The 26,767-nt window shown below is 44.3% G+C and overlaps 1 protein-coding gene across 1 annotated transcript; it reads right to left on the bottom strand.

Moving 5' to 3' along the window:
• Positions 1–15,573: 15,573 nt before the first annotated feature.
• On the bottom strand, positions 15,574–26,766 carry CRADD (CASP2 and RIPK1 domain containing adaptor with death domain). The gene is made up of 2 exons (XM_068272186.1): positions 26,687–26,766; positions 15,574–20,033 (listed from the first exon to the last, which is right to left on the bottom strand). Exon 2 carries the CDS (start codon positions 20,014–20,016, stop codon positions 19,420–19,422), a length of 597 nt encoding a protein of 198 aa, XP_068128287.1. The 5' UTR covers positions 20,017–20,033; positions 26,687–26,766; the 3' UTR covers positions 15,574–19,419.
• Position 26,767: the final 1 nt, after the last annotated feature.

The raw sequence follows: 26,767 nt of genomic DNA, 5'->3' as shown, positions 1-26,767 counted from the left end.
TCACCCGTGAGGCTTCAGTTTTTTTGCCCGGAAGAATTTCCGCATCCCCCTTGTACAAGGAGGGAAACCAAAAATGAAGGTGGCCATCTTGTGGCCAAATAGTAAAACCACATCTACACATTTTTTATATTACAATTTACACACATACTAACATTAAAAATTAGCTTTTAAACAAACTATGAGATGAAACAGAGGAGGGGTATGACCTGACTGAATACAAACAGACCTTATTCAAATTGTATACAAAACTTTATTTATATTATTTGCCCAAAATGTTAAAACATGAAAAATAAAAGATCCACCAGGCAACCCACCGCCCACATTAACCCAGCCAGTTCCACCCCAAACCCCCCACCATAAAGGCTACCCCTCCACAACCACCAGATGTTCCTCAGTCATGTGCACATGAGCAATGTTAATGGCTGCGCACTCAGGGCCGGGCCGAGGCATAGGCTGGAGAGGCTCCAGCCTCAGGGCGCAGTGTAGGAGGGGGTGCACAATTCATTCAGCTGACATTCCTAATTGTGTATGAAGCAGAAAGAAATAAGAAAAGGGGATACATAGCAGCGACTGTAAGCCATATAACTAGATATTAAGGTGTTGGGGAGGTTGTGGGCCTTGTGGCGCCTCTTAGTCTAATAGCAATCAGTGTGTGACAGCTGGGGTGGGAGGGATGGAGGGGCGCACTTTGGTGTCTCAGCCTTGGGTGCTGGAGGACCTTGTCCCGGCTCTTCTGCGCAGCCTCTATTTGTAGAGCAGAAAGACTGTAAATGCATAAGATTCAATGATTTTTGCGTTCATTAATCTTGAAATGACCCTGAGAAAAACAACCAGGGGAATCTGCTATCAGTCTATTGGGTTCCACTCGGAGGCTCCACTCAAGTTAGTGCCCACAGGCAAACTTCATAGCAACAAAAGAGGTCACAGACAGATGATTTCTCCACATCACAGAGGTTTACATATACAGCACAGTCTGTGTACACATGCCAGCTCAGCAGAGTAAAGCAGAATCTTCATATCTCCATAGCTTGAAATCACCACAGCCAACCATGTAGCCTAACACAGACTGTTAACAGCAAGCACAGTGATGCAAGTTAGCCAGCCAGGCAGAGTAGCAAAACAAGTGAGGCGGCAGTTCAGCACATATCAATGTAGCACAGCATATGCAAGTCATATCATAGCAAGGTGCATAGAGTGAAAGTTCATGCATGGATAGCATTGACAGATTTCTGTGCAGCCATGTAATAGTTTGCTCCGTTAGTAGCAACACAGACATGTGCCCTGTGGGCTCTTACTGTGTCCCCAGATGAACTGGTCCAGTGGCTTGTGGTAAAATGGGAGCCATTCAGCTGAGCAGAGAGATGTGGTGCTGTGAGAAGGGAAGCCAGGGGCCCGGCTAGACGGCGTGGATAAGTGAGGATGGCGTGACCATGATGGAGGACGGCGTCCTCAATCGATTTCGCCGGCTCTCCCGGCTTCTTCAAGAGGCGTGTCTCTCCGTAAATGAAAGTGCAAGCCGCCATCCAATCCAAATTAAAAATTAGCTATTTATGTCCCAAACCAAAATATTCCCCCAAATAAAATTTTTAATGGAAAAAAAAAATTACAATTAAAAAAAAAAAAAAGACAAATAGTTACCTAAGGGTCTGAACTTTTTAAATATGCTTTTGAAGGGGGTATACTACAAACATTTTTTTAAATGATAAGCTTGCAAATAGTGATGGGCGCAAAACGGAAACAATCCACCTTTATTTCCAAATAAAATATTGGCGCCATACATTGTGATAGGGACACAATTTAAATGGTATAATAACCGAGACATACGGGCAAATAAAATACATAGGTTTTAATTATGGTAGCATGGATTATTTTAAAGCTATAATGGCCGAAAACTGAGAAATAATGCATATTTTTCCATTTTTTTCTTATTAATCCTGTTAAAATGCATTTACGGTAAAGTGGCTCTTAGCAAAATGTACCACTCACAGAAAGCCTAATTAGTGGCGGAAAAACAAGATATAGATCAATAAATTGTGATAAGTAGTGATAAAGTTATTAGCGAATGAATGGGAGGTGAAAATTGCTCCGATGCATAAGGTGAAAAATCCCCGCGAGCTGAAAAGGTTCATGCACACGTTATAAGGCATTGCATGCAGTGTGTTGGAATACTGCCCTACATTATCTTGCATACCTCCCAACTTTTGAGATGAGAAAGAGGGACACTTTTGAGACACCCCTACCACACCCCTAGTCAGGCATACAATCAGAGGCGGCCTTAGGGGGTGGCAAGTGGGGCGTTCGCACTAGGCCCCGCACCTGAAGGGGCCCACATTCATGCCCACTGCACTCGCATTGAGAGCCCCATTCTTCCTGGTCAGCTTATGCTCAGGTGCTGACCCACTGATTTACATCATAAGCATAGCATTTCTGGCCATGGGCATGCAAAATACCACTGACCCATCGCCGACCACTGCGAGTCTGCGACAGTCAATCTCTCACAGGACTCAGGAGCATCTTATTTTGGAAATTTGCTAAACAGGTAAAGACTCTACAATACCACCAACAGAATCAGAGTCAGCCAGCAAAGTTAGGCCAACAAACACAACACATATCACCCTGCCCCCTAGTGGAGGTGCAGAAAAGGCATGTGGAGCTCCCCAGCTTCCCATTCAGCCTAGCACCCATCCCCAGTCAGTCTGGTACACACCCCTAGCTCCCCAGCCAGCTTTTATCTATCCCAAGCTCCCCAGCCAGCCTGGTACCCATCTGTAGCTTCCCAGCCAGTTTAGTACCTATGTCCAGTTTGTTTGGCTTAGTGGCCTTTAACAAACTTAATTGTTGTTAAACAATAATAAGGTGTACTGCATTAGAAGTGGACAAGCCCATGAGCATGGTGGTATGGTATATGGCCTACACTTATGGCTCTAGGCCCACATATGACCCTTGCCCCAGGGCCCACCTACTCTAAGGCCGCCTCTGCATACAATAAAGATTTCATAAGAAAAATATGATGGTTTATAATTCAACTCATACTGGTTCTTTCTATCCTGGTTCACTTTCCTTCATCTTATGGGGTTCTGTGGCCCCTATATATTTTTGTTAAGCTATTTATTGGCAGCGGGGAGAGGCAAAAATAGGCGGAATGACGGGGGAAACGGTAATATGTTTATTTTACTTTGGTGTAAATGCATCTTCTTTAGCATTTTAGAATAAGAAATATCAATTTAAACGTTGGGAAGAACATTTAGTCAATTAAACACATTTTCAATAGAAAAATACATATATTTACATAGATCTATACATCAGTCCTGAAAGAGGGATAAATGAGGGGGGGCGGAGGGACTGGGTCCCCAAAGAGGGACTGTCTCTGTCCAACTGTTCAAAACAGGGACAGTTGGGAGCTATAAGCCAGACGCACTGGGAACGTTGCATAGATTTAACATTGCAATGCAACTTGCTGCATTACAATGCCTCTCTTACATCACACCACAAAGAGCAGGATTCACAAAGCTTTTTCATCTGTTTTCACCTTTTCTATGTTACATTTTTAAGCTCCCAAAGAGCAAAAATATAATTAAGGTAATAAAAGTAATATTGAAATGAAGGTAATCAGGAGCAAGATACTTTTAGTAATTACCGTATTTTCCGTACTATAAGATGTTCCAGACTATAAGACGCACCTAGATTTAGAGGGCAAAAATCATGGAAAAATGTTTTATACTAAACCTAGGTGAGTCCATGATAAAGGAGCATCCTAGGGACCTTTTTCCTCCAAACTGTCTATTTAAGCTACTGTACACTAAACCCTGCTACGCCCACCAGATACACTCAGCTACGCTAACTACACTCACTGCTACACTAACTACAGTCCCTACACTGCCATAGCAAGATGAACTCTAATTACTCTTGATGGACACTGAGCAAGCCAATACATGCTTATAAATGTCACACGGTGACACAGAATAAAATTGGGTACTTATCCGTTAGCCAGGCGCATCCGGCAGGTGGCGCTAATTACTATTCCCCCTCCAGGCCGACATGGATAGTAGGGAAAGATGTAACTCTGGTGGAGTTTTGTCGCCACCTAGAGGATGCGCCCGGCTAACGGATAAGTACCTAAAATTATAAAGTACTGTACCCCAATTAATGTGATTCTGCTGTTGCTCTGATAGTCTTCTGGCTCCTCATGCAAAGGCATACATTTGAAATCGGTGCCAGTAGACTTGGGCGCAGGACACAGCCGGTATATGGCTGATCCTGCTTCTGCACAAGTCCAGGCCATGTTAATTACTATTCCTCCTCCAGGCTGCCATGGATAGTGGGGGAATGATATAATTCGGCTTCCAACGATTGCTGGAGGCCAAATTATTGTGTTTTTTAAGCAACCTCGGCTCCGTCCTTTGACGGCGCCGACGGTACTCACTGAGCTCTGCTCAGTTGTGATTCCCATTATAACCTATGGTGGCGCCGGCTGTGCCCAAATCTAGCAGCGCGAAAAGCACTGCTCCGCAACATACAAAGGGTCTTCAGGGTCCACTACAGTTTGCATATATGTATCAGCGCCAAGGAAACAAAGTGGCCGCTGCTGAGAGAAGAACAATGTCCAGAGTTCACAAACCGGTAAATTATATATGATCAGCGCAGAGTCCAAAAACAGAAGACGAGTCTTCAACAAAGAATAAGAGCAGGCAAATCTCCACCACAATAAATATTGGGGTCACGGCACAGCTCTGCAATCATGGATGCCCAGAAAAAGGAAAGAGGCTTACCAGCTGGTGACAACCCACATTATAAGGTTGTATCAATGATTTGGTAGGACATCAGGAAGCAACAGTCTGTCCAGGATCCACCAGTTCAGCAATGATTCATCTCACGAATGGATATCAGTAAACATCATAAAAAAAAAAAAAAAAAACGGCAACGCTGCCCTCATCTTGGGAGGGCCTGCGCTGGAGGACTGCGCTAATGATACCTTCTCACCCCCACGGAAGTGGAGCAGCACCTGACAGAGCTTGAGGAAGGGCTGCATGAAAGCCCGGAAAGTGAGCGGCAGGAGCGTGCCCCCCTCCTCCCACCACCTATGTCCCAACCACTGCATCGCTGCCCTTATTTAGAGAGGACCTGCACTTGAGGACTGCGCCAATGATGCCTTCGCACCTCCAGGACCAGCAGCAGAAGCGGCGCAGAGGTGACTGGGCTGGAGGAAGGGCTGCAAGAAAGCCTGTGTGAGAGGCTGATGAGCGCTGCCAGTAGCTGTGGCTAGATCTTCAATGGGAGACACTGCACGTATCTGTGAGTGCAGCCAGTGAATCCGGAAGCATAGAAGTGTCTGACCCCCCCATGTTTGGGGGAGAAAAGGTGCGCCTTATAGTCCCAAAAATACGGTATGTTGCTTGTAAATGTGCTTAAAGAGACACTGAAGCGGGAAAAAAAAATGATATAATGAATTGGTTGTGCACTATGAATAATTACTAGAAGATTAGCAGCAAAGAAAATATTCTCATACTTTTATTTTCAGGTATATAGTGTTTTTTCTAACATTGCATTATTCTATAATATGTGCAGATTACACAACACTCAGCATTCAAAATGATTCTTTCAGAGCAGTCTGTGAACTAATGACCTCTCCTCTGGCAGAGAAAAAGTAAATAGTCCAGGAACAGTTGAGATAATAAAAGTCAGAAGACAGCCCTCTCCACGATTAACTTAGTCGGCGAGCTTAATGGCTTGTTTGCATAGAGATAACAACTGGAGTTTCTCAACTCTTCCTGTACTGGAAACCATTAGACTGATGTATCTGATCTTAATGTTTTATTTCTTAGCTGTACTACACATACAAATCATAATATCATCATTTTTTTTTCCGCTTCAGTGTCTCTTTAAGGCCTCTTTTCCACAAACTGTTGAGTTGTGTGTTCGGCAAGCAGCTACCAGGCAGCAGTGAGAGTTTGAGAGGCATTTCATTGCCTATCAACAGTTCGTGGAAAAGAGGCCTAAAGGTTGTTTGTATCAATTAGGTGATAAATAAGTCATTTATGAGAAGTTTTGTGAATAGAGCCCAAAGCCCCACTGTGAACGGAGTCTAAACCAATACCTGTTGCCTGGCAGTCCTTTTCTTCTTTCTAGTCAGTAGTAGTGTCTGAATTATACACCTGACACAAGCCTGCAGTTTATTCAGGGAGACACACCTGATCTGCATGCTTGTTCAGGGTCTAAAGGTGGCCACATACTATGCAATCTGACTGTACAACTTTTATACAACCTTACCAACATCCATGTAGTCAGGGCTGTGGAGTCGGTACAAAAATCATCCGACTCCGACTCCTCAGTTTATGAAACCACCGACTCCAGTTACTCAAAATGGCTCAGAATCCTATGAAACCACCGACTGAGCCATTTTGAGTATCCCACTCCTCAGTTTATGAAACCACCAACTTCAATTCCAACTCCGACTCCAGGTACCCTAAATTGCTCCGACTCCTCAACTCTGACTCCACAGCCCCGCATGTAGTATAGCACCAATAGATTCACTGTGACTTGGATATATTTTTCAGTTAGTCTAAAATTGGTGATTGATTGTACAGTCAGATTGCATGGTGTTTGGCCACCTTAAAGTGAACCTTAAGCCTGAAAAAAAAATGAGTTCCCTCAGCCCCCTGCAGCTGATCGGTGCCCACGTAGAGTCGCTCTGTTCCTCCCGTCCCTGCCGGCGGCTACTTCCGGTTTCGCCGTTAGCCGCCGACAGGCTGGGAACGCGAGTGATTCTTCGCGTTCCCAGCCACAATATCTAGTAGCCGCCAGCGGGGACAGGAGGATCGGAGCGACTCTACGTGGGCACCGATCAGCTGCAGGGGGCTGAGGGAAGCCCCAGGTGAGTAACTCATTTTTTTTTTTTTTAATCTTAAGTGTCACTTTAAGGCTAAAAGTATCAGAGGCAGAGGATCAGCAGGACAGACAAGCAATGTGCATTGTTTAAAGGGAAATAAATATATCAGACTCCATATGACTTCAGGTTTTTACTGTATTTAGTTCCAGTATTGTCCTCAGAGCTTAGTGAGTATACTGACTAAATTCATATTACTCCATGTTCCATTATGAATATACTACTACTACTACTACTACTAAGTATATACAGTATAATCAGGCACAATCTACACTAAGGCCTAGTGCACACCAGAGCGGTTCGGCTGCAGTTTGCGATCCGCTTGCGGCTGCGGATACGCTTGGGTAATGTATTTCAATGGGCTGGTGCACACCAGAGCGGGAGGCGTTTTGCAGAAACGCATACTCCCGGGCTGCTGCAGATTTTGGATTGCGGATGCGTTTCTGCCTCAATGTTAAGTATAGGAAAAACGCAAACCGCTCTGAAAAACGGCACTTCAGAGCGGTTTGCCAGGCGTTTTTTGTTACAGTAGCTGTTCAGTAGCAGCTTTACTGTAACAATACAGGAAATCTACTATACCAAAACCGCTACACAAAACCGCAAAACGCTAGCTGAAACGCTGCAGAAAAATAACAAAAAACGTTTCAAAATCTGCTAGCATTTTGCGGATCTGCTAGCGGTTTTTGGTGTGCACCAGGCCTAAAACCCCTTTTACACTTTATTTAAAAAAAATTCCTTTTTTTTTCTAACGGTACTTATCCGTTAGCCGGGCGCATCCAGCAGGTGGCGCTAATTACTATTCCCCCTCCAGGCCGACATGGATAGTAGGGAAAGATGTAACTCTGGTGGAGTTTTGTCGTTACCTGCCGGATGTGCCCAGCTAACGGATAAGTACCTTTCTAACTAGCTATGAGCTGTTCTCAGAGTAGTGCCGGGTCCCTTGGGATATTACCGCCAGGGAAGGTGGGGCTGCATTTACAGAGCCCTGTGTATAAGCGGCACTTCAGCCGACAACTGACAGCAATGCGCTGTTTATACACAGTGCTCAGTAGTAAATCAGTTAACTAGGCATGCAGCAGGGAGTAGGTAGGGTTAGGTGTGTGTGCAGAGGGATGGTTAAAGAGCCTGAACTAAACTAGTTGGACTAGCGTGGTGTGTGCTAGCGTGGTCTCCCTGCATCCCTGTCTTCCTACTTCTGGTAAGCTACCCTGCAGCCTCTCATCTCTTCAGGCTGGTGCACATCGAGCGGCTTTTTCAGCGTTTCTGCAGCCGCTTGCGGCTGCGGATCCGCTTGGTCAATGTATCTCAATGGGGTGGTGCACACCAGAGCGGGAGGCGTTTTGCAGAAACGAAAAATGCTGGGGTGAGGCATTTTTTGGATTTCGGATGCGTTTCTGCCTCAATGTTAAGTATAGGAAAAACGCAAACCGCTCTGAAAAACGCCTGTTCAGAGCGGTTTTGCCGGCGTTTTTGTTACAGAAGCTGTTCAGTAACAGCTTTACTGTAACAATATATGAAATGTACTATACTGAAATCCGCTGCAGCAATCCGCAAAACGCTAGCAAAACGCCATAGAAAAATAAGAAAAAGCGTTTCAAAATCTGCTAGCATTTTGCGGATCTGCTTTGGTGTGCACCAGGCCTTACTCAGTTTCCAGGTTCACTTGTTTTTTGTGTTCTCAATCTTATTGGTGTTTTAATATGGCTTTTCAGGCCTCTTTTCCACGGACTGTTGATAGGCAGTGAAATGCCTATCAAACTCTCACTGCTACCTGGTAACTGCTTGTTGCTGCCTGGTATCTGCTCATTGCTACCTGGTAACTGCTTGCTGAGCACACAGCTCAACAGTCCTTAGAAAAGAGGCCTCAGACTGCACATGGTTATTTATGCACGTTGGTTTGGTTACCGATTCTTTCATCCTGATTTTGCTGATTACCATCAGAGTTTATGCAAATTGTATGTAAATATATGCAGCTTGAAAAGTGACCAATCAAGTCCTACCCAGGTTTAGGCCAGAAACCCACTAGGAGAGATTTTCTGAGCGCTTTGTGATTTGAAATGCTCTTGCTAATGTAATGCTATGGGTGTGACCCTATTAGGCCCTGTTCACACTTGCGTTTTGCCATGCAAACGGACCGGATCCTGATCGGATCAGGACCTGATCCGGATCGGAACCGTAAGGTTCCGATCCGGATCCGGTCCGTTTGCATCAGGCTGCCATCCGGATCCGTGGGCAAAAAATAGCGAAATTCTAAGAAAAAAATGTTGGGGTCAGCAGAAGGTGCACCTGGTGCACCTGTAGAATCAGGTTCCTCCGCTGTAGGCCTCACCTCCACCTCCGACATTCTGCCAAACAGCTCCAGCACGTCTGTCACTGCTGCTTCACTCCAGACATGCTTGGCCCATGTGTCCCCATCCGAAATGGCCGCTTGGATACGCATAGGAAGTGGGGTAGAATGTCAGTTTTTTGTAGGCAGTGTGTTCTGTGCCTTCCGTTTCCCATTGGTTTCTGTGTTCCAGATGGTGCTGTCAGGTTTAGGTCCGGCTCCGGTCCGGGTGCGTGGGCCGGAGATCCGGACCCAAAAAATAGCGCATGTTGGAAAAGAGTCCGGATCCGATCCGGTTCCGGTACGTACGGAACGGACGCGTGTGAACGTCCGCATAGACTTTACATTGCTATGCGGAACGTACGTTCCGTTTGTACAGTATACGGTCCGGATCAGATGCGGAAAATCCGGATAGTGAACGCTAATGTGAACCGGGCCTTAGAGCAATGTGATTTTATAAAAATCCCCCATAGCATTGCATTAACAAGAGCTTTTTCAAATCACTAGCGCTTAGAAAGCGCTTCTAGTGGGTCTCTGGCCTAACTCTTCCTGTACTGGAAACAATATTAGACTTATGTCTCTGCTCCTAATGTTTTATTTCTTAGCTGTACTACACAAACAAATCATCCATAATTTTTTTTCGCTTTTTCTCTTTAATGTAAACTTGGACTGAAAATAAACGGATTAGATAAACAATTGTATCTATAGTCCTACTCCTAAATAGGGCTTTCCTAAAATTCCAGTTTTATTTTGTGTTTGAAAGCTAAAAATGTAAGTTTTTGTTTCAGTTGAATGACAGTCTTTTATTGGTCCCCAGCTACTGACCTATTTTCATCTGTTCCCTGCACTCAGAAGTGGTATTCTGCCATTCAAGAGTTGTATGGCTTGCAATTACTTATCAGTGAGGCCTAGTGCACACCAGAGCGTTTCCGCTGCGGTTTGCGATCTGCTTGCGGGTGCGGATCCGCTAGGGTAATGTATTTCAATGGGCTGGTGCACACCAGAGCGGGAGGCGTTTTGCAGAAACGCATACTCCCGGGCTGCTGCAGATTTTGGATTGCGGATGCGTTTCTGCCTCAATGTTAAGTATAGGAAAACCGCAAACCGCTCTGAAAAACGGCACTTCAGAGCGGTTTGCCAGGCGTTTTTTGTTACAGTAGCTGTTCAGTAACAGCTTTACTGTAACAATACATGAAATCTACTATACCAAAACCGCTACACAAAACCGCAAAACGCTAGCAGAAACGCTGCAGAAAAATAAGAAAGCGTTTAAAAATCTGCTAGCGTTTTGCGGATCTGCTAGCGGTTTTTGGTGTGCACCAGCCCTTAGAGTGAAACTATGGTCTGACTGAAGAGACAGTATAATTCGCATACATTATTAACCCTTACAGTGAAAAAGCACAAAAAGGAACACTGCCTAAGGCCTGGAACCCACTGCAAAACGCTATCGCTAATCGCAAGCTCTAGCATTTTGTATGAGCAGTTTGTAAGCGATTTCATGAGGGTTTTAGGAAGTGATTTTACAAAGTGTATCAATTTGCCAGCGATTGTGTAGCGATTAGCGGTTTAAAGTCTGATTAGTCCTTTCAATTAATTTTAATTTTGTTACAGTGTGTGGTAACGTTAAAACGCTAGCAAAATCGCTCCATGCAGGTTTTGATGAGCGATTACGCCAGTTTTCATATACTTTACATTGAAGCGCTAACGCTCCCAAAATGCTGCATGTCCTGCGTTTGCGATTTGAGGAATCGCAAACGCTCCAGTGGAAGTTGCCCCATCCATTTACATTAGCTGAGCGTTTTGGCAAAACGCTAGCGTTCTGTAACGCTCCAAAAATGCTCTCAAAATCGCCCTTGTCGGTTCCAGCCCTTACAGTGGACCCAAATTAAAAATACAAGATTTCAGAAATAAAATCTATTTTCTAAATTATAATAATAAATAGCATTTTTTTTTTCAGCTGCATGATGACAAATATAAAATATTTTACATTTATTGGAGAAACCCCTCCATCCTTTCATATTGCCGGGACAAAATCCGGCAAACTGGTGGAGTAGGTGGTGCTCGGCAAAGGAGGAATTGCTAATGGCTGCCACCTGTATAACCCTAGTTATGATAAGAGAAGGGTGAAAAGCATGCACTGAAATGCTCATAGGCTTGAAGGAGTGTTTATTCATCTTTGTATGTGTCAGAGTCGTGTAACTAAATATTTTGAATTCAAAAAATGTTTGGTTTGGGTCCGCTTTAAGAAACTCCAGTTGTTATATGTGCAAAAGAGCCAATGAGCTCCACGACTTTCAAAGTCGTAGAGAGCTCTGTCTTCTGAAGCTTGTTATCTCAACTGTCAGTCACTGTATTTTTAATTTTCCCTGAAGAGGACAGTTCAAAAGTTCACTGGCCTGCTCTGTAAAATAATTTAGAATGCTGAGTAGTGTGTAAACTGCAAATATTAGAGAATGATGCAACGTTATAAAAAAACACTATATAACTGAAAATAAAAATGAGACTATTTTATCTGCTACTAATGTTCTAGTAATTACAACACAACCAATTCATTATATCATAATTTTTTTTTCGATTCAGTGTCTCTTTAAAAAGGGACCATGAACATGAAAAAAAAAAAAAAAACTGGACTTACTGGGAGCTTCCTCCAGCCCACCGAAGCCTGTGGGGTCCACAGCATCCTCTCTTCTGTCCCACTGGGGACTCCGGTAATGCGCCGACTTTGGGTGAAATCAAGCGCACTCGTCCCCTCTGCATAGCCTTCACATCATAGTGCCGACCACCGTGGAAGCCCTAAAGACTGAATGGCTCATGCGCAGGGCTCTTAAGGCGGCCAGGGGCGAGCACTAGCGACTTCACCCAAAGTTCGTGCCTTACCGGAGCCGACAGCGGAGGGGGCCAGGGAGGAGAAAATCCTGATTAAAGACACACTGAAGCGAGAATAATTCTCGCTGAGCTCATAGTTAGCAGGGGCACGTGTACCCTAAAACGCCGCTATCCCGCGGCTAAACGGGGGTCCCTTCACCCCCCACCTGCAAAATCAACGACCAACTTGGTCGTAGATTTTGCTCTTCCTGGAGGCAGGGCTAATGGCTGCAGCCCTGCCTCTCAGCGCGTCTATCAGACGTGCATCGCCGCCTCTCCCCCGCCCCTTTCAGTGAAGGAAGACTGAGGGGGGCAGGAGAGAGGCGGAGGTACGCGTCTGATAGACGCGCATGAGGCAGGGCTGCGGCGGTTAGCCCTGCCCCAATGCAGAAGAGATTCCGCGATGTACGGAGTGGATTTGGGGGTGAAGGGACCCCCGTTAAGCCGCGGGATAGCGGCGTTTTAGCAGGGGCACACATGCCCCTGCTGACTATGAGGTCTGAAGCGAGATTTATTCTCGCTTCAGACTCTCTTTAAATGATAAGCTACCCATTTTCATTTCATGTTTACAACATTGACATGGTCAACAATTATATACAAAGGTATAAGTTGAAAAAAAAAAAAAACTTTATTGAATATGCAGTCAAGACAAAATCAAAGAAACACAGAAGGAAAAAGGCAGCACATACGCAGGTTGGCATATGTAGACATTGAATATACAAATAGGTCCAACTTGGTTACATAGTTAACAAGTGTAGACAGGCACATTAATGGCGGAACCAGTAAAATAGGTAACAAATGCTTTACAATGGTGAAAGAGTTAATATGTACCCAAGACTTAAAGAGGAACTGTAACGACAAAACGGCCCCTGGGGGGTACTCACCTCGGGTGGGGGAAGCCTCAGGATCCTAATGAGGCTTCCCACGCCGTCCTGCGTCCCTCGGGGGTCTCGCTGTAGCACTCCGTACAGCGGTGACGCAATATTTACCTTCCCGGCTCCTGCGCAGGCGCTCTGACGGCTGTCGGCTCTGAAGTAGGCGGAAATACCCGATCGCCGTCGGGTCCGCTCTACTGCGCAGGCGCAAGTTTCCGGCGCCTGCGCAGTAGAGCGGACCCGACGGAGATCGGGTATTTCCGTCTATTTCCGTGCCGAAAGTCGCCACAGCGCCCCCGCTGGAGCCAGCAAAGGTAAATATTGAACTGACAGTCGGCACAGTCGCCGGCTGTTCGGAGGGCTGCGGCGAGACCCCCGTGGGACAGAGGACGGCGTGGGAAGCCTCATTAGGATCCCGAGGCTTCCCCCACCCGAGGTGAGTACCCCCCAGGGGATGTTTTTCATGTTACAGAGTCTCTTTAAGGTTATAAAAGTTTTACTCTAAGTACCTTAAAGGAAACCTAAGACATAAAGAAATAAGTTTTATACATACCTGGGGCATCCTCCCACCCCCTCTGCACCGATCGCTTCCATGCCATCTTCCTCCTCAATCGGCCAAGTTGAAGCAGTTAGCTGAGCCAGTTGGCTAGTTTTACTGGGCGAATGAGGAGGCGGAGGAAGACGGCAAGGGAGACAGGCTGTGCCAATTGGCTGAAGGAAGCAGGGTATTTACCGAAGCATCCAGGAGGCGGATGAGGAAGCTGGCGAGGGATCAATGTGTGTGGAGGGGGCTGGTGGACGCCCCAGGTATGTATAAAACTTTTACACCCTTTCGTCTCAGGTTTACTTTTAAAAGGTGAAACTAATATATGAAATAGACTCATTACATTCAAAGTGAGATATTTCAAGCCTTTAATTGTTATAGTTTTGATGATTATGGCTTGCAGCTTATAAGAACCCCAAAATCTCACACCATTACAATATTGTGAAAAGGTTCAATATTCTGGGCTCAAAGTGACAGACTCTAATCAGCTAATTCATCCAAAACACCTGCAAAGGGTTCCTATTTCATATATTAGTTTCACCTTTTAGGCTGCTTTCACAGTAAGACGTTACAGGCGCTCGTTAGTGCAGCCTGTAACGCTCCCCAACGCACAGTAATGAAATTGCAATGGGCTGTTCACAGTGCCCACGTTGCGTTACATTGTAACGCTGCACGTCAATCTTGGAGTGCAGCATGCTATAGCGTTAGAGCGGCTTTGCCGCGTTAGCCTGCTTGTGCAGTGATTAGCCACATGGCTAATTAATATTCACTGCACTGTGCTGACGTCACTGGCGGGACCACGTGATGCGGAGTGTTCCGCTCACGTGGTCTCCACCAGCGCATGCGTACTATAATACGCATCACAGCCGCATCAAAGAGCCACTTAACGCGGCTCTTTGCTAACGTCCTCTGCCACCACCACCATGCGTTGCATTAGGTGCACGTTATGCGACCTTAACGCAGCACCTAACGCAACGTCTTAGTGTGTAAGTAGCCTTAAAAAGAACCTGTACTGAGTAAAATTATTTAAAATAAACACATGAGGTAACTTCAAATGAACATTACATAGTTACCTTGCCATCAGTTCCTCTCAGAAGCTCACAGTTTTCTTCTTACAGTGATCCCTTCCAGTTCTGACAACATTTTGTCAGGACTGAAATATATCAGTTGCTGTCAGTTATATATCAGTTGCTGTCAGTTACAGCTGAGAGGAGAACTGATGTGTCCATGTTTCCCTATGGCTCAAGTGGGCGATGTTACAGTTTAAGTGTGCTGACCAGGAAGCTGTTATGGGGTAATGGCCATTTTCAAAATGGAGGACGGAGAATTCCATTGATCACAGTGGACAAACAGGACGCAGGAGAGGAAAAATAGATTGAGGAGTACACTATACAGGAGGCATGTATGACTTGTGTATGTTTATTTTGACTTTTAAAGTTCAGTTCAAGTTTTCTTTAAAGGTGAATTACTGAAATAAACTGACTTTTGCACAATATTAACCACTTCACCACTGAGGGGTTTTACCCCCTGAGCACCAGAGCAATTTTCACCTTTCAGCGCTCCTTCCATTCATTCGTCTATAACTTTATCATTACTTATCGCAATGAAATGAACTATATCTTGTTTTTTCCGCCACCAATTAGGCTTTCTTTAGGTGGGACATTATGCCAAGAATTATTTTTTTCTAAATGTGTTTTAATGGGAAAATAGTGGGGAAAAAAATAATTATTTTTCAGTTTTCGGCCATTATAGTTTTTAAATAATGCATGCTACTGTAATTAAAACCCATGAAATGTATTTGCCATTTTGTCCCGGTTATAAAACCATTTAAATTATGTCCCTATCACAATGTTTGGCACCAATATTTTATTTGGAAATAAAGGTGCATTTTTTTCATTTTTGCGTCCATCCCTAATTACAAGCCCATAGTTTATAAAGTAACAGTGTTATACCCTCTTGACATAAATATTTAAAAAGTTCAGTCCCTAAGGTAACTATTTATGTATTTTTTTAATTGTAAATTTTTTAATTTTTTTTTTAATTACAAAAAAAAAAAAAAAAATGGGGAGTGTGGGAGGTAATGAGTTAATTTTATGTGTAAAAGTCATTTATTTGTATGTGAAAAATGTGTAGGGTGTAGTTTACTATTTGGCCACAAGATGGCCACAGTAACTTTTTGTTTTAATGCGACCTGCAAGCTTCCTTCCGGAAGCTTGGAGGAAGTATAATGAGGCTGGACACGTGAGTTTTTTCTCACAATGATCGCGCTGCCCATAGGAGAGCAGCGGATCATTGCGGGGCTTAGATCAACGAACGGGAATGGATTTTCCCGTTCATTGATCTCTGGGCGAGCGGGCGGCGGCGGGTTTACTAGCGGCGGGCGGCGTGTTTACGAGCGGGAGCGCGGACAGCGTCGGGAACGCGGAAAGTACGTATTTCTCCGTCCCTGGTTGTTAAAGGATGGAAAAAGGGGCGGAGAAATACGTACGCGCGGGGGTAAAGTGGTTAAAATGTTTCAAGTTTCACCTATATTTTCAAATCAATATACATACATTAGATTTTTGTTATTGAAAACAGTTCTTTGCAATCATTTCGGGTAATTATTTAGTTTGCGTAGCAGTAGCCCTGATGCTAGTGGCCTCTTCTCTGGGGGATCAGCCATTCTATAAAACAATGAGCAACCTCAGCTAGCTTATGGCAGAATAGGCTGCTTGGCATAGAGTTGAGCAGGCTGTTTGTACAGGGATCTCTGATAAACTATCATCTACAATAATCAAGAACAGTCACTTCAGGTGACAACCCTAAATATAAATTGATGCTTTAGTCTCTAAACAACTGGTTGCAGTCACTTCTGCTTTCTGTCAGTTAAAACATAACATTTCCATTGCGCTTTTCTCCCATAGGCCTCAAAGCGCTTAGGCTCTCTCAGATTCAGTAATTGGTTGTAGGATAAGTTATTAACACATCAAAATGATACTTCTGCAAATGCCTGAGGCCTCTTTTCCATTGGCAGTTGATAGGCAGTGAAATGCCTCTCAAACTCTCACACCTGCTCACTGCTGCCTAGTAACTGCTTGCTGAGCCCAGTTCAACTGCAGAAAAGAGGCCCGACTAAACAGGGGGGGGGGGGTTCAGTCTGGATTTAAACACGTCCAGAGATGGAGCTGTACTGATCTGCTGAGGTAAGGAGTTCCATAATGTAGGAGCAGCATGACAGAAAGCTCTGTGACCTAAAGTTTTCAGGTGTCAGGTGGAATCTGGGTATGACTAGATTATTAGAACCTGTGGATCTGAGATTGCAGGGATTACCGCAACATTTCTTTCATGTATCCAGGACCCAGATTATGTTGCGAATTAAATTTCAGTTGGTCGATCTTGCATAGGATCCTCCATTTTATAGGTAGCCAGTGAAGGGAGTGCAGGACCGGTGTTATGTGGCAGTGACGGGGTTGGTTGGATAACCACTTCAATCTATCTGAACGTATATATCTGTCCAGAAAGACTACACAGCTGCTGCGGGGCCGTGCGCGCGCTCCGGCCGCCATTCACTGCCCCTCTGATCACTGTATGGGAATACAGATCCCATTCATTGATCTGTGTTCCCCTAAGAAAAAACGACTGCTTTCTCCGGAAAGCCTCGATTTTTCTGTGTCCCACGTCACCCCTTCTGTTCCTGCAAGCGAGAGCTCTCGTTTCAGGATGGAAAATCAAAAACTCAGTGTGGCCATCTTGTGGCCAAATAGTAAAACTACATCTACATTTTTTTTGTAATATACACAATAAATTTAATTTAAAATCCCTTGTTTACCTCCTCACTCTGAAAAAAACGAAATCAAATTTATAAAAATAAAAAAAAATTAATTAAAAAAAAACAAAAAAAACACCACACAACAAATAGTTACCTAAGGGTCTGAACTTTTTTAATACGCAAGTCAAGCGAGGGTATGACTATACTTTTTTTTAAATGAAATGATAAGCTTGTAAATAGTGATGGATGCAAATTGAAAAAAATGCACCTTTATTTCCAAATAAAATATTGGCGCCACACATTGTGATAGGGCCATAATTTAAATGGTGTTATTACACCATTTAAATTATGTCTATCACAATTCTGTTCCTGCACAAATGGGCAAATAAAATACTTAGGTTTTAATTATGGTAGCATGTAGTATTTTAAAGCTGTAATGGCTGAAAACTGAGAAATAATGATTTTTTTCCATTTATTTTCTTAATATTCCCGTTAAAATGCATTTAGAAAAAAATAATTCTTAGCAAAATGTACCACCCAAAGAAAGCCTAATTGGTGGCGGAAAAACAGAAAAATCAAGATATAGATCAATTAATTGTGATAAGTAGTGATAAAGTTATTGGTGAATGAATGTGAGGTGAACGTTGCTCGGATGCATAAGGTGAAACGACACTGTAGGCTGAAGTGGTTAACAGTTTTTAGCAGTATTCTGTAACAGCTGTAGGCGGTACAAGTCCTTTTTTGGAAGGCCGGTGTAGAGAGAATTACAATATAGTCCAGTCAGGATGTAATGAAGTCATGAACTATGTTGGCAGATCTTCTGGGGGGAGGAGGGGCTTGATTTTTGCGAAGCAGAAGTGATGCTTTCATATGATTGCGATAAACCAATCAATTACCTGATCAGATCAAAACAGAAGTTTGCCTTCTTAAGACAGAAGGTATTTCTGATTATTCAGGTTGGAGTGAGCTCTGTGGTGTCCCACAATGCACCACTGCTGAATATGCAAATTATTGCTTTATTGCCTCTGAAAGCTAAACACCGCTGGAATGCAATGATGTGTCAGCTTGCTAATATTACAGAGCCAAACTAATCCAACATGAATTGAGACGGTTTCAGATTGGTTGATCCTCATCAGTGCATTCAAACGGTTTTGGAGGTGTGTTTAGCTGTTAGGGACAACAAAAATATGCATATTCAGCAGTGATGCATTGTGGGAGACCTCAGAACTCTCTCCAACCTGAATAATCACAAATATCTTCTGTTTTTACAAGGCAAACTTCTGTTTTGCATAGCTTTTTAGTAAGACAGCTTTTTCATCTCTTTCAGCCCCTTCCACACTCCTAAGAGATCTGATTCACCATAAGCTTGCTGGGCAATCTGTAACTCTGATGAAATCAGTTACCATATTTTTTGGCATATAAGACGCACTTTTTCTCCCCCAAAAATGGGGAGGAAAAAGTCCTTGCGTCTTATATGCCAAAAACAGGGAGTACCAGACTTACGAACACCCACCGATAGGAGCCATCGACCCACCACGACGTTGAGGACTCCCTGTATCATCCCTGTGTCCTCCTCTGTCCCCCCATCTCCTCCGCTTCCACTGTGTAACTATAACTAGCAGCAAGCAATACGTAGCAGCAGGCTTATGATGCAATAAGCAGAAGACAGCACTAGACGTGCAGTGAAGGAGAAGAGAGGTCGCCCCTGGAACAGTTAATTAGGCGAGCCACGCCACCTGCCACTACTTATATTTACACAGGGAAAGCGTAGGAGGAAAGGGGGAGCAGGGGACAGAAGAGGGAAACACAGGAGGACACACCGGGACCAGAGGAGGACACGGGGACAGAAGGAGACACACGGGGCAAAGGAGAACACACGGGGCCGGAGGATGACACGGGGACAGAAGGATGACACGGGGACAGAAGGGGGTAAATGAGGACACACAGGGGAAGCAAAGGAGGACACAGGGACAGAAGGGGACACATGGTGGACAATAATTGGGGAAAACCTTTACAAGATGCTCCTGGATGCACCAGGTTTGGCATGGTTTTTTTTCTCCCTAGTTTTTGCCCTCTAAACCTAGGTGTGTCTTATATGCTGAAAAATATGAATATATTTCACTGTTAATTGTTCTCAAAAATATGTGTCATTATTGACTGTCCCTAGGAAGGTATAGGCTATTGCAGAATCGCAAGTAATATTGAAGGATCCACATTAGTAGCTTCTAAAGCTTCCCACAATCTCTGTACAGTTGCATTACAACCCATATATTGTTTCCACTTTATCAAGCCTTCCATGATTTGTGAGTGCAGATTGTTAGGATGCTGTACTTTACATCTGTCCAGTTCAACATGGTCTAGTCCCAGATGAAGAAGAACCTGTTCCCATTCAGAACCCAATTTCCCTGCTAGAAGGTTCAGTTGCTTATCATTTGGACAGGTTCTCAGAATGTTAGCAGGGAGTTCCACAGATTTTCCTACTGGTGAATTGGTGCCCTTCTTGTAGTGTTGCTGTAAATTTTCTTTTACCCATGGGAATTCGTTTAATGACTCAAAGAAAACGTCAAAAGCCTTTGGTCCCCGAGTGGGTAGAATATCTAGAAGTTTCATTGCTCTTCTATAACTGGTAGATTGCGCACATATTTCATCCAGCTGTTCAGATGTGATGATACCTTCTTGAAAAAGATATTGGGGTACAAGTCCATCTGCCAGACCCTGGGAGCATAATTCCAGACGAAGTGATCTGAGTAGCTCTCTGTGTGTTGGATCCATCATTAAGTTCAGCAGTCAACCTATATATAGAAGCAAATTAATCAGTACTTTGTACTTACAATAATATATTAAGCCATTCAATACAGTAGATGGCTATGCTTTTTCAAAATGTTAAAGTGGATCTAAACCCACACCGACAACTGTTGCCTAGTGCCTACCTGCCAGTTAAGATATTTGCTTTTTAAAGCAAGTTATTAAAGGACCACTGTTGTGAAAGTCTTAAAATGTAAAATATATGTAAACACATACAAATAAGAAGTATGTTTCTTCCAGAGTAAAATGAGCCATAAATTACTTTTCTCCTATGCTGCTGTCACTTATAGTAGGTAGTAGAAATCTGACAGAAGCGGCAGGTTTTGCACTAGCCAATCTCCTCATGGGGGGCTCTCAGGGTTTTCTGTATTTTCTAAAGCACTTAGTGAATGGCAGTTGCTTCGTATGGCGAGCAGGAAAGCTGGCCAGCATCTTTGTATAAATCTTTTTCAGGGAGTATCTTGATAAAGAATAAAGGTCATGCTGAGAATCCCCCATGAGCAGATGAGCTGGTCCAAAACCTGTCGGTTATGTCAGCTTTATACTCCCTACTGTAAGGCCCTGTTTACTTAATCAGTTGCTCTCAGTTATAACTAAAAGAAAACGAATTTTCAAAGTAATGCCCATGTTTTCCTATGGCACCTTTCACACTTAACGCGTTTTAACTGAAATCTTTTTCACAATGCACTGCTATGGAAAAAACGCGTACTAACGCACACTAATGCACACCAACTGATTAAGTGTAAATGGGCCCTTAGTGACAGCAACATAGGAGAGAAGTCATTTATGGCTCATTTCACTCTGAAAGAAACATACTTCTTATTTGTGTGTGTTTACATGTATTTTAATTGACTATTACTAGTAGCAAGCAAGGAATGCCCAGCATACAGGTTTTGCAACAACAACTATGCAGATGATGTGAAGCCATTTAACTCCCCTGGCGGTAGGATTCTTTCCGGATTTTAGGGACTAAAAGCGGTGCAATTTTTTTTGCATGCCTTTAGACCCTAAAACCAGGAATAAATCATGCTGCTAGAGAGTCTGGCGCAGCCCCAGCACGATAGTCACCTTCCTGGGATCCAGCACTGCAGTTCTCCCTCCGTATTCCGGGTGGTGCTGTAACCCTGTATTGAGATCATAGTCTGTTGTTATGACGACAAGTGGCAATCTCACCCGAAGGATGCAGAACCTCAAAGGACGAGTCAGGCTCGGGATTACTGCTCCTGGCTTCTTTTTTCCACCCCAAGCCTGACTCGGGATACCGCCAAGGAGGTTAATAGATGCGTTCCTAGGTGTTTCAGGAACAATCCTGATTAAAGGGGAACTGAAGAGAGAAGTATATGGAGGCTGTCATGTTTATTTCCTTTTAGACAATACCAGTTGCCTGGCAGTCCTGCTGATCCTCTGCCTCTAATACTATTAGCCATAGCCCCTGAACAAGCATGCAGCAGATCAGGTGTTTCAGTGGTTCAGACTTATAAGTCTGATCTGACAAGACTAGCTGCATGCTTGTTTCTGGTTTTAATCAGATACTACTGCAGAGAAATAGACCAGCAGGGCTGCCAGGCAACTGGTATTGATTAAAAGGAAATACACATGACAGCCTCCATATACCTCTCTCTTCAGTTCCCCTTTAAGATAAGTATCCTTATGCTGGGCATACACAGCGCGATAATGCGCCGATATCGAGCCAGCGCGTCCCCGCGGATTGATTCCCACTCGTCCCCGCGGGCACTGCCTTTTCAGCGCTTTGTTTTTTCCCACTGTCCACCAAAAGGGATTGAGCCGGGAATTGATCCACGCGGTGATCGGATACGTCGGAAATTATCAATTGAGCCATCAGTGGCTCGATTAATAAGAAAATACACTGCTGTGTATGCCCAGCATCACATTCCACTTATCTGCCAACCTGAGAGACTACATACTTTATTTGCACTACTCTGAGATACTTGGCTGGCTTACATATGTTACATTTGTACTAATGTCAACTTCTTTATATAGAGAATAACAACGAGTGAGGAGTTGAAGATGCACAAAAGTTACATATGTACTGCACTGTTAGTACACCTACTCATCACATGCTAGTGACAACATTAAAATGTTTGATGAAAATTCTTAATTTCCCTCTGCCCCAGGACCTGTGTTTCATAGGGGCCCCTGGCTGTACATGTTGCATACGGTATATGTTTTTTTTATGATTCTGCCCAGGGTATGCCACTCAAACTTACTGAAGTACAGCGATCCTGTAGCACGTGTGAGGAACCTATCAAATGATGTATCCCTTGCTCTTCCTCCAATTTTTCTGGTTTTTTTTTTTCAATTTTCTTTTTACTGATAATTACTTACAAGCATACAACTTTCATGGCAGATAAACACTACATTTTTTAACTTTTAACCACCTTGGCGGTAATGACGAGCTCAGCTCCTCCATTACCGCCGTGGTGGATTTCACTGGCCCTAGAGGGTCTTTTTTTTTTTACAAAATTTTCGGAGGGGGTGTAGCTAGCACTTGGCTAGCTACATCACCCCTCCGATTGCCGCTGGCCCGCTCTGATCCCCCGATCGCCGGCGCAGCCTCTCCATAGCCTTCAGGGGTTGGTGTGGTTGGCGATCGGAGCGGCGCATGACGTTAAACGTCATGCCCGATTGTCGCGATAGCAACGCCTGAAGCTATGGCGGAAGTCTCGGCCATTGCGGCCCGGTAAATATCGCCGGCAGCGATCGGAGGGGGGGGGGGGGGGGCTGGGTAGGGGAAGAAAGTGTAGCTACACTAAGTTAAACCAATTTTTTTTTAAAAAGCCACCCACGGCTGCACGGCCGCAATAAATAGAACGCCAGGGTGGTTAAACACACAATGAGACTGTTGGATTCCAGTAAAGTACTATTTAGGATTAGGACTATAGATACAATCATTAATCGTATCAGTTTATTTTCACTGCTAAAGTAGTACCTGGGGGCGGGATTAAAAAGTACAGTACAGTGGGATTAAGCAGAGTAGACAGATAATGGGAACCTTGGAGGACTAAACCTTCAACTGCTTAGTTGGGCTGCCAGGAAACTGGTATTTCTCAAAAGGAAATAAATATGGCAGCCTTCAAATACCTCTCACTACAGTTGTACTTAAAGTGTGATGGTAATAACATAAAACGCATGCTAACCCATGCTCGAAGCCTTTCGAGTAAGATTGATGAGCTTAAAGTGTACCAGATATGGTATATTATTGCTAATTTATACTTACCTGGGGCTTCCTCCAGCCCCATGAGCATCGTGGTTTCCCTCCCCATCCTCCTCAGCCCCTCTGTTCTGGAGCTATAACTCCTGGTAATCAGGTCAGTCATCACCAGTTGAGGCCTTCTGTGTATGCGCGGCTCAGCCACGCGCCTTCGCCCCCTGGAACGTTCTGTGCAGTACTACTGCGAGGACGCTCCAGGGGTGCGCGCATGCGCAGAAGCCCACGACTGCCTGGGCTTACCAGGAGTTGTAGTGGCATAATGGAGGGGCTGAGAACTGCGAGGAAGGCTATGGTACGCATGGGGCTGGAGAAAGTCCCAGGTAAGTATAACTTAGCACTAGTGAACCATCTCTGGTTCACTTTAAGTTGCTGATTCAAAACTTCTTGCTTAAATTGCTGATGGGAGTGTAAGTGTAAAGGGGCCTTACCGATTTTCCTGCCGATACGATTAGGGCTGTGGAGTCGGTCCAAAAATCCACCGACTCCTCTAATTTGCATATTACAATTTTGTTGATTAAAAGTATGTAACATGAAATTCGTCTCTTAACTGCCAACGCTTAGGAATTTTACAAGACAACTGAAGTGAGAAGGATATGTAGACTACTATATTTATTCCCTTTAGACTAAAACTAGTCCTTGGTAAGAGTACTTGTAAAAGGTACAAACCGGAACAAAGAACATCTATCAGGCCCTAGGCAATGTAAGTGTGGGTACATGTAAGAATGATGTGCAGGTACTCTGCAGGGGAATGAGGAGATTGTAAACAGACAACACCTCTGTGTTCAATGTGCACAGCATTCTCAGTGGATTCCCTGCAGCTCTGTGGGGAGTGCATATGTAGAGTATAGTACTACTGTGTAACAAGGTAAACCTGATACAGATGAAATTAAAGTTTTATACATACCTGGGGCTTCCTCCAGCCGCCTTAAGGATAATCAGTCCCTCGTTGTCCTCCTCCACCACCTGCATCTTCTGCTATGAGTCCAGGTACTTGAGCCAGTCTGGTGTAGTGCGCATGCACACACTCCGCCGCCAGGAGCATACTACACCTGTGCAGCACTATTGCGCAGGTGCAGAATGTTCCTGGCTGTGGGAGTGGCATGCGGCCGGACAGCGCTGACTGGCTGAATTACCAGGACTCATAGCAGAAGATCCGGGTGGTGGAGGACAGCGAGGGACTGATTAGCCTGAAGGGGGCTGGAGGAAGCCCCAGGTATGTATAAAACTTTACTTTTCATCCGTCTCAGTTACCCTTTCATTTGTAGTCACCAAACCAAATTTTAACAACATATCAAATTATTTGATTTCATGAGCAAAGAGAGTGCGTACATTTGCATAAATCAGCATCAATGCAGAATTATTTCCATCTCATTGACCATCTCTATTAGTGACACGGCTACACATCAGGCTTTATTCTTACAGCATAGATGTTATTTAGTGTATATATAAGAGATTCCTGTGTACACATCATATATACAGTCACAATCAGATATGTATATCTGTCCTTAAAAATACGGGGACTGCTTTATTGAAGCAGCACAAGTAACTAATTTTGATTGGTTTATTTCATTTTTGTGGACTGAACACAGCTATTACTGTATATATACATTATTTTTAATTACTATTATGTGAGAAATAGAACATTTGATCATATTTTCTATTTTAATTACAGTTACAAATTCATTAGGAGTCGGAGTCGGTGCATTTTTTCCCGACTCCGACTCCAGGCACCCAAAATTGCCCGACTCCACGACTCCGACTCCACGACTCCGACTCCACAGCCCTGGATACGATCACTGTGATCGAATCGGCTGTGAAATCGTTGCACAAACGCTGACCGAACAATCGATTTCCATCCGAAATAGATTGTTCCTGTCGTTCCTGTCCGTGCGGAAGATTTCGCTCGATCGCCGGCGGGTCGGAAGTGCGTCGATAGCGGCGTTCGAAAGCCTGACGACCGATGCAATACATTACCTGCTCCGGCCGACGCGAGTCCCCTGGTCACCGCTGCTCCGTCTCCGCGCTGGGCTCCGACTCCAGCAGGCTTCACTTCTTTCTGTCCCGGCAGGAAGTTTAAACAGTAGAGCACCCTCTACTGTTTAAACTAGTGATGGGTCGTTCGCAAACGAGCCAGCTCTTTGCTGCGAACGACAAGAGCCGGTTCTCAGTTTTGAAAGAGCCGATGCCTCAGCCGCCCCACACAGCTCTGATTTGCTGTGTAATAAAGGGCGCTGAGGCATGCTGGGAGATGTAGTCCTCCTCTTGCAGCTTGTAGGAGTGTATGGGGCGGAGCAGAGCAGTAGCAGGAGGGATTGCCCCAGTCAGAGAAGCAGTCTGGAGTTGTCATGGAGACAGGGGCAGGGCTTTTACTCCGATTCTGAGTGTTGTCTAGTGATATTTAATGAAGAGCCAATTCAGAGCCGTAAGAGCCGGCTCTTTAATGGGAGCCGATTCAGAAGAGCCGATTTTCAGAGAAGAGCCGGAATTCCCATCACTAGTTTAAACTTCCCCGGCAGGAAGTAAAGTGAAGCTGGAGGAGCCCAGACCAGAGACGAGACAGCGGAGACCAGGGGACTCGCGCCTGCCGGCGCAGGTAATGTATAGCTTGGGGGGGGCACCTTACCACAGACATGGATGGGCAATAGCCATGAATGAATGGCAAATTTGGAGGGCTTCAGTGTATTCAGAAAAGATAATAAATCATAAAAAAAAAAAGAAGAGGATTTTGTCAAGACTGACATGCATGGTCAGAATGCAGTTCCTCTTTAGCACAACAACAAATTCAGATTTTCCTTAGAGGGACTCGAAAGACAACAGAAAAGTCTATGTACACACATAAACACAAACAGACTATCTGAGGATGTCATAAAACAATTAAAATAGCAACGTTAAAGTGGACCTGAACTCAGAACTTCCTCTCTGCTCTAAAAGATACGCTACAACATAATAACGTTTAAAGAAAAACATTTCTTAGTTACAGCTGATACAAATCCTGCAATAAATCTGCCCTGATTCTACTTCCTGCTTTCATGGAAGCAGACATATATAGAAGTGCACCCTGTGTATATGTAGAGTTTAGCCTGTGACTAATCAAAAGTTGTAATATGATCTCTCCCGTCAGCTGACTGCCAAGACAGAGAAGCTCATTTCAAAGCACAGGATGTTAACAATAAGTCTGCTTCCATGAAAGCAGGAAATAGAAACACTGTAGCTTTATTGTAGTATCTGTATGAGCAGTAACAAAGAAATGTTTCTCTTTAAAAGTTACTATGCTGTTGTGTATCTTTTTAGAGCAGGGAGAAAGTTCTAAGTTCAGGTCCGCTTTTTCAGCTTGTGAGTTGATCAGATGAGACTCGCCAGCAATCAGAAACCCTATAGCAATCCTACATCAGGAAACAAGGACATTACCTGGAGTCTCCGTCCTCTACAGAGACGCTGGAGAGTCGCGCCGTCCAATCAGCGCGCGCAGCAGTCGAGGTCACGAACCCG

The sequence above is a fragment of the Hyperolius riggenbachi genome, chromosome 3, assembly GCF_040937935.1.
Source record: "Hyperolius riggenbachi isolate aHypRig1 chromosome 3, aHypRig1.pri, whole genome shotgun sequence".
Taxonomy (NCBI): domain Eukaryota; kingdom Metazoa; phylum Chordata; class Amphibia; order Anura; family Hyperoliidae; genus Hyperolius; species Hyperolius riggenbachi.
This window is presented reverse-complemented; position numbering and strand designations above follow the sequence as displayed.

What these genes read in the sequence shown, in the direction of transcription:
- CRADD (XM_068272186.1), bottom strand. Translation starts at nt 20,016, where the DNA reads ATGATGGATCCAACACACAGAGAGCTACTCAGATCACTTCGTCTGGAA.